This window comes from Ornithodoros turicata, unplaced genomic scaffold (genome assembly GCF_037126465.1).
Source record: "Ornithodoros turicata isolate Travis unplaced genomic scaffold, ASM3712646v1 ctg00000858.1, whole genome shotgun sequence".
NCBI classification, from domain to species: domain Eukaryota; kingdom Metazoa; phylum Arthropoda; class Arachnida; order Ixodida; family Argasidae; genus Ornithodoros; species Ornithodoros turicata.
In genome coordinates, this window is record NW_026999407.1 from 437,884 (window position 1) to 448,583 (window position 10,700).

The 10,700-nt window shown below is 47.3% G+C and overlaps 1 protein-coding gene across 3 annotated transcripts; it reads left to right on the forward strand.

Moving 5' to 3' along the window:
* The first annotated feature begins 185 nt into the window (after positions 1-185).
* Positions 186-8,936, forward strand: LOC135375366 (zinc finger protein 227-like). 3 transcript variants are annotated; one of them, XM_064608082.1, is made up of 3 exons: positions 186-404; positions 2,695-2,835; positions 8,077-8,936. In XM_064608082.1, the coding sequence occupies exons 1-3, from the start codon at positions 293-295 to the stop codon at positions 8,895-8,897; spliced, it is 1,074 nt and encodes a 357-aa protein (XP_064464152.1). In that variant the 5' UTR covers positions 186-292; the 3' UTR covers positions 8,898-8,936. The 3 variants fall into 3 exon arrangements, with proteins under 3 accessions (XP_064464152.1, XP_064464153.1, XP_064464154.1); XM_064608083.1 differs by lacking the exon at positions 8,077-8,936 and adding an exon at positions 6,036-7,052 and having other exon boundaries at positions 196-404; XM_064608084.1 differs by lacking the exon at positions 186-404 and adding an exon at positions 2,235-2,575.
* Positions 8,937-10,700: the final 1,764 nt, after the last annotated feature.

A 10,700-nucleotide genomic window follows, 5' to 3' on the forward strand; every position in this document is an offset into this window, starting at 1 on the left:
TCTCTCTTGCTGGGAACCCATGTAGAGCAACTAAACACGGATCATTCTACCAGGAACAGTGAGTCGGCACTTTAATCGACACACTGTTAAATAATTTCTACATTATAGAAGCGTACAGCTGCTGTTGATGTATATTCTACTTCTGAACCCGTTTGTCTTTTTTTCTTTTGTCATTTCAGGGACCAAAGGGTGGCAACATTGCGCCGTTGATGCTCTCGATATTCGCACTGTTGTACATACTTGTGCGCTGGAGTCATCACGTTGCAGCCCCACGGATTCACAACTGCGATAAATGGAGCTGTCCCCAAAGTTCGACAATCAACCCTCGAGAGTAAAAACGGAAACTCCGGATGCTGCGTTCTTACCAGCACAGCACCAGCACAGCAGCGAGTCGCCGTTAGGAGGTGAGAGTTTTATATAAAATTTTTGTAAATTTCGTACTCAGGCGGTGAAGGCTTTCCAGAATAGTCTTCAAGAACTGGTCACGGTATGAATGTGTGAACCAGTTAGAGTTACTAAATAAAGTAACCAAGTTATAGTTAGGGCCTGACTTTTTAGGGTTAAACCCGTATCCGCCCGATATTTACCCCCCGAACGAAATCTGTAAAATTCGGGTTTAACCCGAATCTACCCGAAAACATCCGGGTCGCGTGGCACACTCATAAGCGTGCATTAAAATAAAGTTTGATAACATTGCTAAACATTAGTTCCATGTTAAGACAAATTTTTATTAAACAAAAAAAAATCACCCGAATTCCTGACGACAGAATATGCCGTAACGGGATTTAACCCGAATACACCCGAATTTTCAAACGAAAAATATCACCCGGTATTTACCCCCCGAATTTGGCCAAAAATAAAACCCGAAAAAGTCAGGCCCTAGTTATAGTTAGAGCGCTGCATGGGCCTGAATTCAGTGGCACGACCTGGCCCGTTGCTGAAGCCCTACCTGATCTCAATGAGACAACGCTGGGGTAGTGAGTGAAACGTGGAAAACATAGAGATGCAAAATTTCCAGAAATTTTGGATCGCTAAAAAAAATATTTTTCTTTTTGGGTTTTTTTCTGAAAAATTTGAAAAAATGGAAACAAACATGGTTACTGCTGAGTCGAAGCATTGCCGGCCATGCTACAGCATACAGTGAGCTAGAAACCTTAGCAGTGTTCACCCTCTAGACATAAATGCAGAGCAGAGCATCCCATGAGACTGCTGTCTACTCAGCGATAGGTAATTGGAACAACCCGTCCAGAACTCCGACATTATGTGACCGCGATGGAAATCGCTTGGAATAGCCAGACAGAGCTCTAAGTTGGTGGTTGTTGGCAGATTAGAGGCACCTAAGGCACTGTTGGTGGGTTGGAACGCATCGAAGGCACAAAACCTTGCATTTTTGAATTTTGTCACCTGGAAATTTTGGTTAATTCTTCCGAAGCCGAGAAAAAAAAACGAAAAAACGGTTGTTTTCCCCCAAATTTCCGTTTTTTTTGTTTTTTCTTCTGGGGCTTCACATCTCGAGGAAAACATTGTCGTACCTGAGTAACTTATAACTCTGTCATATTGTAAATTGAATGTAATTCCCAGCAAATGACGTTTGCACTGAGTGACATTTGTTCCGTGTTACATGGTGAAACCAAATGGCAATACATGCAAATGAGTTTGGGGAACTTAATTGCTCTTCCCTCTCGAACAGACTGCACACCCTCGTAGTTAGAGGGGTACCAAAAACAACAACAATAAACCGTTTGAAGAAATCAAGCATAAGTGAAAAGTTGTAATCCAATATCTTGTCTCAAATTTAATAACTTTTGAAACGAAGGAAAGATGGCTTAACACTGGTTTTTCTGGGGTGCTACCCTCGTTCTCAGTCGCCATGCTGCCAAGTGTGGTGCAGATAAGCACAATCGAAAATGCAACGAATTTGTGAAATAATCCAACGTTTCACTGGTTTCCAGCAAAAGAGATAAAAATAGAACCGACGTACATAACAAGGTGTTTGCTCTAACGTGTACAGAAATTTTATTTACAGCGAGCGATAAAAGAGAAAAAACGAGCGCTACTTTTCAGCTACTTGACTAAGAAACAGGTGCTACTAGTAGCAGTACCTGTTTCTTACTCGAGTGGCAGAAAAGTACCAGTCGCTTTTCTTCTGTCGCTGGCGTTAAATATCATTTCTGGACACGTTAGAGCAAACACCCTGTATATTCAACCCTGTATAACACCCTGTGTCTTAATTATGGACACTGACATCATCCACGAATGACATTCTGTTTCTCCGTGTAGCTCGATGCAATACTAACGAATGACATTCAGTGCAATTGTCATTAGCTGGGAAGGCCGTTCAAGTGACAAGGGTAATGGTTACAGTTGCATTTTACAGTTATCTACTTTAACCAAAGGCGGTAACTAAATACGGTTACTTGTAACTTGGTTACTTCCCAAAACTGGTACAAACTATGTACTACTCAGACAGTGAATGTCTTAGGGAACGTTCCTGAGGAAGATGTCATGCTTCTTTGTATATCGCGTCATTAAAGAACGCGATATTCCGAGCGAGATTTCCTGGACTGACGCTTTTGTATGCGCGATTTTTTATAGATAACATGTGGTAGAACATAACTCGATTCGGAGATGCATGTCACTTGACATTTTTACAGTGTGATAAGTTTTCCTTTTTCCTTATTTGCTTTACTCCAGGGATGTGTCACATCAAGGAAGAACCTCTGGAGGACTGTTCAGATGAACATCCAGTGATAGAAGTGAAAACGGAACCATACGACACTTCAATTTTGGCGGGGCAGGACCAGATGGAACACAGTCATGGCTCAACATCAGAAGGTGATCCAAAATGATCAGTTGACTTAGTTACAAAAACTTGCAGGGTGTGCACAAAAGAAAGGCATGCACGTATCAGCTTCGCAACAATGCTCTGTTCTATTGTTGACTCCTGCAGTAGACAAAATCTATACTGAGATTCTTTATAGAATGTCGCATTGTCTCGACGTTTGCAGCATTAATTGCGAACATAAATCCCAGCAGATCTAACGTCTCCGATACAGCCATGGTAGTCTCCACCTGAGGAGAATAACCCCTCTTTTGAAGAACTCTCATTATAACTATCGATTTATGTACGGGGTTTCCTAGAAAACGTGTCGTTGAATTATAATTAAAAAACTACCCACCTAGAAAGGGAGTTGCCTCAGGACAGAAGCCGCCGATATTTCGAACAGAGACTGTTCTTCTTCTGGGCACCGTCCTCATCGTTGGCGGGGTATTTAATCAATGGCATTTGTTCTTACTAGGTTCTTGCCACCTCCTGATATTAATATCGTGTAACGTAAGTTTAATTATGTCAATTTTTGCAAAATGAACTAGGAAATTTGCCAAGTAAAGGTCACTTTTTACCCCACAAATGTGAAAAGTGTGTCTACTTTACTCAAATTAATGATAATTGACAAGGATAATCGGGAGATATCCCATCGAAAAAAATAGCCAGCATTGAGTTGACCGCATGATTCCAGGTGGCATAATTTTTTAATTGTAATTCAATTACACGTTTTCTGGGACACCCTGTATACCGAACATGCATATCGAAGCACTATATCGCGGCTAAAAAGAAATTGTGGTTTTAAAAGCGAGTTGAAGTTTTAATAAATTATACTTTCTTAATAATTAAAGTTTTCATGAATTAGAGGGTTCGGAGGCTCTGTATTATCTTACCATCCTGACATAGTCACTGTCCCAATGGAAATGTACAAAGATATGTGTTACATTGGGGAACTGTTCTTGGAAAGGCATTCTTAGGAAAGATAGGGAAAGCAGAGGGGGCCGTGACAGTAACTAAGAACATTAAATACTCTTGTGGTTGGGGAGAGGGCAGGAACACTATATTGATTGTGTTGAGGAACTGGATGGCACCATGCACAGCACAGCTGTTGACAACTAACCTGGCGGCCCTTTGCTCCGAATTTTCTGTCCATCAGATACACATACTTTTCTACGTATAAGGGTACCCTGGCATTGAACTGCTGCAGTAAATCACCTCATCCATCAGCGGCAGGTGCACATTCTCGAAGCGCAAGTTTGGCATATTTGTCGAGATGCCGATGAGGTGTCGTTGGGGTGAGATCGGCAGAGATGCTGATAAGGTGTGGCAGCTACTATTCTCCGGATGAATTTGCTCCAAACAAGACCGATACGCAGCCTTTGTTACTTCCCCGTAGGCTTTGGATGCTGCCGTAAATGGAAGCGTTTTATTTAAAAAACGCAGCTTCGTCCTAATGAGAAATGCCATGTTGCTCAAAATGCTGCGACGATCACCGCTGTTTCATCGTCGGCGTCTCGTGTCTCACCATGTCCTCTACGGGCCGTCTCCGCGGGCAAGAACTGGACTTCTCAGTGCATCTCAATGAAAGCACGAAACGAAAGCGAGCCGAAACTCGGTTGGTGTAGATGCTGCTGGGTCGCTGGATCCAGGAAGGCGAGGAGGTTGTGCCGCATGACTGGCTGTCCAATTACCGTAATTTCACGCGTGTTAGCCGCGGCTTATGCACAATTTTTTTTCTTTGACCCACGCTCTGCGGCTTATCTGATGAGTCCGGGGTATTTTCCCCATACCCCGGTTTCAACGAAAGGGCCAACAGTGTCTACAAAACAGCACCGCCCAGCCGATGCACGGACAATGCGTAACAGGGGCGTGTCCACATTCGAGTAGATCGACTTTCCCCGTGCAGCTTTAACAAAACGGGTGTCAGTGATTCATGTATTCGGGAAGACCACTGACCCGTCCATCCAGAAAAAGCACGCAACAAGGGCACAATCCCATCTTGGTGGAACGCTACCATACCTGACCTCCTTGGTTGTGCACCATGCCCAGAATTTATTTTATATCGGCACCACTGGTTTCCCTTAACCAAAGATTGCAACCGAACGTCGCAAATAACCATCCACAGGACATACAATTTATGACAATTTCCGAGAAGAGGTTCCGGTCATATCTAGACACCTTGTGGACATCGGTGGTTGTGTTGAGATCTGGTGGAGCCACCCTCGAGAACCGACAAGTATCAGTTTGGGACATTGAAGCCCACTAGAATATTAGTGTCGAATGCGTGAGGACAGTCATTCATTAGCACTTACATTCCGCGCAATCTGTGCAAAACGGGTTCCACGACACCTAAGTTGTGATGAGCAGGGATCGCGCATGACAGTCTCTGAGCAGAAGCTGTACCAGTTTCAAACCGTGGGGGACGAATTTTTGCAATCAGTCATCACGTGTGACGAAAGCTGGATGCATCATTTCTCTCCAGAGACAAACGGAAGCAGCATGGGATGCCGACATAAGGTTTCCCCGTCGCCAAAGAAAAGCAAGATTCGGTCGTACACCGGCAGGCCCACGAGACGTGTCTCTTGGGACATGCGCCATGGCATAAAAGTGGACTTCTCGGTGCAAGGGGTCACGATTAATGTTCAGTACCACTCTATGGGTGCCACATAACGGGTGGCATGGGCCTGGGATGTTGTCCAGAAGGGTCATGACACAATGTCCGGCATCACACGGCGAATTTGACGGTCGAAATGTGCTGGGGGGTTTTGCACCATGCCCCTTACAGCCCCTAGCGAATTTATTTGGACATCTTAAATTGGAGCACATTGGAGAAAGGGCGTTCCACACAGATGAAGCCCTCTAGAAAGGTGTCCCGTAGCCCACTTCTTTCTAAGCCAATGGAATCGACGACTTGCCACAGCGATGGCAGCCGTGTCTAGATACGCACGGTGAACACTTCGAAAGAGTGAATTAGCTTGGTGTTTCTCGAACTTTACATTTACCTTGATCAACCCCTGTAGTTACAAACTTAAAAAACAATTTATCTTTCCTTCTTTCTGGCAAGTCAACAGATTCCGCTCTGGCCTTTTTTTTTTCTTCTTCTTCTTCTTCTTTTTTCTGCGGCCGGCCGCACCAGAAGCGCGTGCCACGAGCCGGCCCTGACGCTGGTCAACTGCAAAACTGCCTCAATGTCTGATTTCTGCAATTTCAGGAGCAGGAGAAGGCACTCGTACGCCTTATATCGAGGACCAGCCCGGAGGCGCATGCGATCGAGAATCTTCACATAGCACTTCTTCAAATCCACAGTTCAACGCAACAACGGCTGAACCGCCATTGGACAACACTGCACTAGTGACTATGGACGGCCGACACGCCGAGCAACCTCCAGAGCAGAACGACACTCGAGGGGCAGGCATATCGTTGACGCTCGGCCACGAGAACGACAGGCCGTACATCGGCCTCTTGGAAGTTCACCTCAGAACTCCCCTGACGAAGACGCTCACCCGCGACTCATGCTCCGAGACATTCTCTCACGCGTCAACTCTGGGAGTGCATCCACAGCGTTGCGCCGGAGAAGGGTCACACAAGTGCAATCTCTGTCCCGCGGAGTTCAGCAAGAGCACGAACCTGCGGCATCACAAGCGAACACACACGGGCGAGAGGCCGTACAAGTGCAGTGTGTGTCCCGCGGAGTTCCGCCAGTACTCGAACCTGCAGGTTCACAAACGTACGCACACGGGCGAGAAGCCGTACAAGTGCGATCACTGTCCCGCGCAGTTCACGCAGAGCACGAATCTTCAGGTTCACAGACGGACACACACGGGCGAGAAGCCGTACAAGTGCGACCTCTGTCCTGCGCAGTTCAGCCGGAGCACGAGCCTGCGGGAGCACAGACGGACACACACGGGCGAGAAGCCGTACGAGTGCGCACTCTGTCCTGCAATGTTCTCCGCCAGGTCGAATTTGCAAGCTCACAAGCGGACACAACACGAGAAAAAGTCGTAGCAGCACGATCGCTGCCCTGCATAGTACGAGGAGTGCTAGAGTGCGTGGGTTCATAAGCGGACACACACACACAGTGTTGCGTAGTATCGTGCCTGGGTTCCAGGGCCCAATGACAAGACGCCATGTTGTGACCGTGACCAGTTTAACTATTGCACACAGTGTCAAACGCATGTAAGCAACAGTATCAATAAGATCAGCAGCGATATCATGCACGCATACCATAGGACTTGGCTCCTTATTGTGAAGTGGCTCATTATTTCATTCCCCCGCATCACCATCAGGAATGGGGTATTGCCCCTGACAATGCAACTCCCCATTCATCTTTTTAAAATAAAGTTGTTGATGATGTCGTTGTCACATGCATGCCATCTTCGTGCCTTTTCTTCGTTGTCACATTGGCCTATAGGCATAGACGAGGATGAGGTTGAATATATAACAACGGGCAAAAAGTGCGATCTCAGTTCTTGGCTGGCGACACAGCATGACACACGCAGGGGGGGGGGGTGGAGAAGCTCGTTGAATGCAGGTTCCCTTTAGGTGTGGTATTGGCTCGTTGTATTTTCGTACGGTCGTTGCTCTCAATAAACAACATATATTTATGCGGACGACACTGCACTGTGAGTGACTCTACAAACAAACAATGTTCTCGTTGAAAGATGAAAGTCACTGAAAAGGTTAGCCAGCTGTAGGACTTGAGTACGAGGGCCAAAATCAATGTCATGAGAACAGCACTCACTTCCACTAAAGGCGAAGGCATATCGAAGATCAGGAGTTCTAGCATCTGTTGAAGGTGGATCCTGCCGTCTTGAAGGCAATCTCCAACTCGGTGCAGTACTGGGCAAGCGGGGTGTCTTCGCCATGATCAGGCAACCGTGCAAGCTCGCGGCCTTCCTAACCCTAAGCGGGAGCGAGAACAGGTGGCCTTCGCATCCTCAGGATACCACGTCCTCTGTCTACCGAGTATCACGTGCAATTCAGGCCGCACATCGGATGTACTTTTACAAGTCTTCAAACGCTGCATGATGCATTTACTTTCACAGATTAGTCTTCCGCTTTGTGACCATTCTGCGCAGAGAGAGACCGCATACGGACCAGAATGGCAGGCGACTCGTAATTGAGTTTCAAACTCCCATAAATAATGCGACATCTTTAAGGGGCTACATTTTTGTCTTTGTCATCGTGCCTTGTGAGCAAATATTACTTCCAAAAGTGCTTGCACTCTCAGTGTCTGATTTCTGCTATTCCAGGAGAGAGAGGAAACACTGCTATGCTTCCTGTTGAGGACACGGCCAGGGGGTCTTCCAATGTAGCATCATCAGGTTGCACTCCCTCAAATTCACGGTTCAAGATCGGGGCAGCAACAGTTGAAACGCGATTCGACAACGCTGCACAAATCACTATGAATGGTCGACCCATGGTGCAAACTCCAGACCAGAGCAAAACTGAAGAGGCAGGCAAATCTTCGACGTTCGACCATGCGAAAGACAGCAAGTGCAGCGTTTGTTTGGCTACATGCATTGACACCGACCACTCGGAAGTTCGCCTCAATACTCACGGAACAAAGGCCTTTACCTGCAACGTATGTTCAGCGGCATTTCGTCATCCGTCAACTCTGCGAGCGCATGCAAAGGGTAACAGTGGCTCATACAAGTGTGATCTCTGTCCTGCCGAGTTCAGCAAGAGTTCGTGCCTGCGGCGTCACAGGCGAACACACACGGGCGAGAAGCCATACAAGTGCAGTCTCTGTCCTGCAGAGTTCTGCCAGAGCTCGAATCTGCAGGTTCACAGTCGGACACATACAGGCGAGAAGCCCTACAAGTGCGATCTCTGCCGTGCACAGTTCCGCAAGAGCACGAATCTGCAGGTTCACAAACGGACACACACGGGTGAGAAGCCATACAAGTGCAACGTCTGTCCTGCAGAGTTCAGCCAGAGTACGAGTCTGCATGTTCACAAACGGAGGCACACGGGTGAGAAGCCATGTAGGTGCGACCTCTGTCCTGCAAAGTTCTCCCACAGGTCGAGTTTGCAGTTTCACAAACGGAGCCAACACGAGAAAAAGCTGTAGGAGTGCGATCTCTGCCCTGCACAGTTCTGCCAGAGAAGAAGATGTTCGCCGGATTAGACATGTGTTCAAACTCTCATTCGTTTAACAGATTTCTCAGGGTTGGACATCCTTGTGGTCTGTCCCTGGGCCATTCTACGGCCCCCAGGGCGTAAGTAGTGACGTTGCCCTCCTCATTCAGGCCGACAATGGCGAGCCCGTTCACCATCACAACCACCTCCTACGATCTCCATCGGAATGACCGTTGCTCCTGCAACCCTGTGTACTGTAAGGTCCCCTAAGGATCATGGCTTCGATTTCACCGTACCCGATGGGGTTTCTGTAGATGGTGTCCTTGACGCTGTCTTTGAGTTGGTCGGAGACGATCACGTCCATTTCGTCCAGCATCAGGGTGGATTGAACTTTCAAGTAGCAGTCAAGAACCAGCATGCTCGAGACACGGTTTTTGAAGCTAGCAGAGTTGTCTTTGGAGATGCTGAAGTTCCCCTGGATCGCGTTTCGACTGCGAGACTACTGTACCTTACCGTTAAAAGGCTTCCTGAATTTGTCCCAGATGAAGTTCTAGTTCATACCCTGGCGCGCCGTACGGCGCAGTGAAGGAATTTTTCTTTCCCGTCTATAAGGACCGCCCGCAACGGCACTCGCATTGTTAATTTTGAGATGGAAAAACTTGTACAAAATGCCCTTACTGTTGGAACTGAGCGGGACTTAGACAGACCACAAAGGGATTAAGAGAGTTGGCCGATGCAGCTGTGAGGGTCACATCCGGAGTGACTGCAGGGTGCCTCGCTGCGAGGGATGTGCCGTCTTCGGTCATCATATTGTTGGCTGCCGGGCCCATGTCTTCGGTGCGGCCATGGCCACGCCACTCTTGATTGCATCATGCCACGGTCGTATTCATTAGTGGCAAAGGGTGAACATTCCGATTCGAGAATTATCCACCAGCTCCCACAGCGATGTCGAAGTCATCTCAGCATCCTGTACATTGAATTGCAGAGTTCCCGGCACCATGCCAGGTCACGGAAAATGCGTCAGCACCAACGTCACCATCTCTGTCCGCACTCATCTCTGGAAGATGTGTTTGCAGTGGACATGGTAGGCACGGTATGTCGCATCTCTACACCCGTACCGGAAAGTGAGCCTAGCCTGCCTTCAGAGCCTGCCGGAGAAGCAGGGCTCCCATGGACTCGTGCGTCGTGATTCCGCGCCGCGTGACAAAAGGAATCCGGTTTTACCCGAATCAATAAGTGTACGATTCGGAGGGCAAACTCGAGGAAAAATCGGGTAAAACCCAGAAACCTTCCCCTAATTGTAATGCATTCCACAACAGATGCTTGTGACACGCACACAAACCGACAAAAAATAAAAAGGAAATTCTGGGGATTCTGCTTCTCAGCATTAAAAAAGCAGAAAGGCGTTTGGCTCGTGCAAGTAAAGAGAGCAGAATGGGAGCCAACAAGGAGTTCGTACGTGTGCGAGGTAAGCAAACATCTTTGCAGCGTGCAGTGTTAACCGTGTATTCTGGTTGCTCAGTGGTTATGTATGTTAAATTAAATTAAATTACGGAAAGCCACAACAAGTTCATTGAGCTTCGTGAGCACGTTCGTGGTGCAATGAATCTTTGGGTATATTTCGGGCAGCATGCAGTGTACTATGTGAAGAGGCATTCAGGGCGTTAGAAACGAATTTGTGCGGTGCACTCACCTTTCATGACTGTGTCAGCTTTTATTCATAATAACGTGGACAATAATCTTCCGGCTTGTGACCAACACAAATAAGAACTTTACCATGTAATCGTGGACAAAT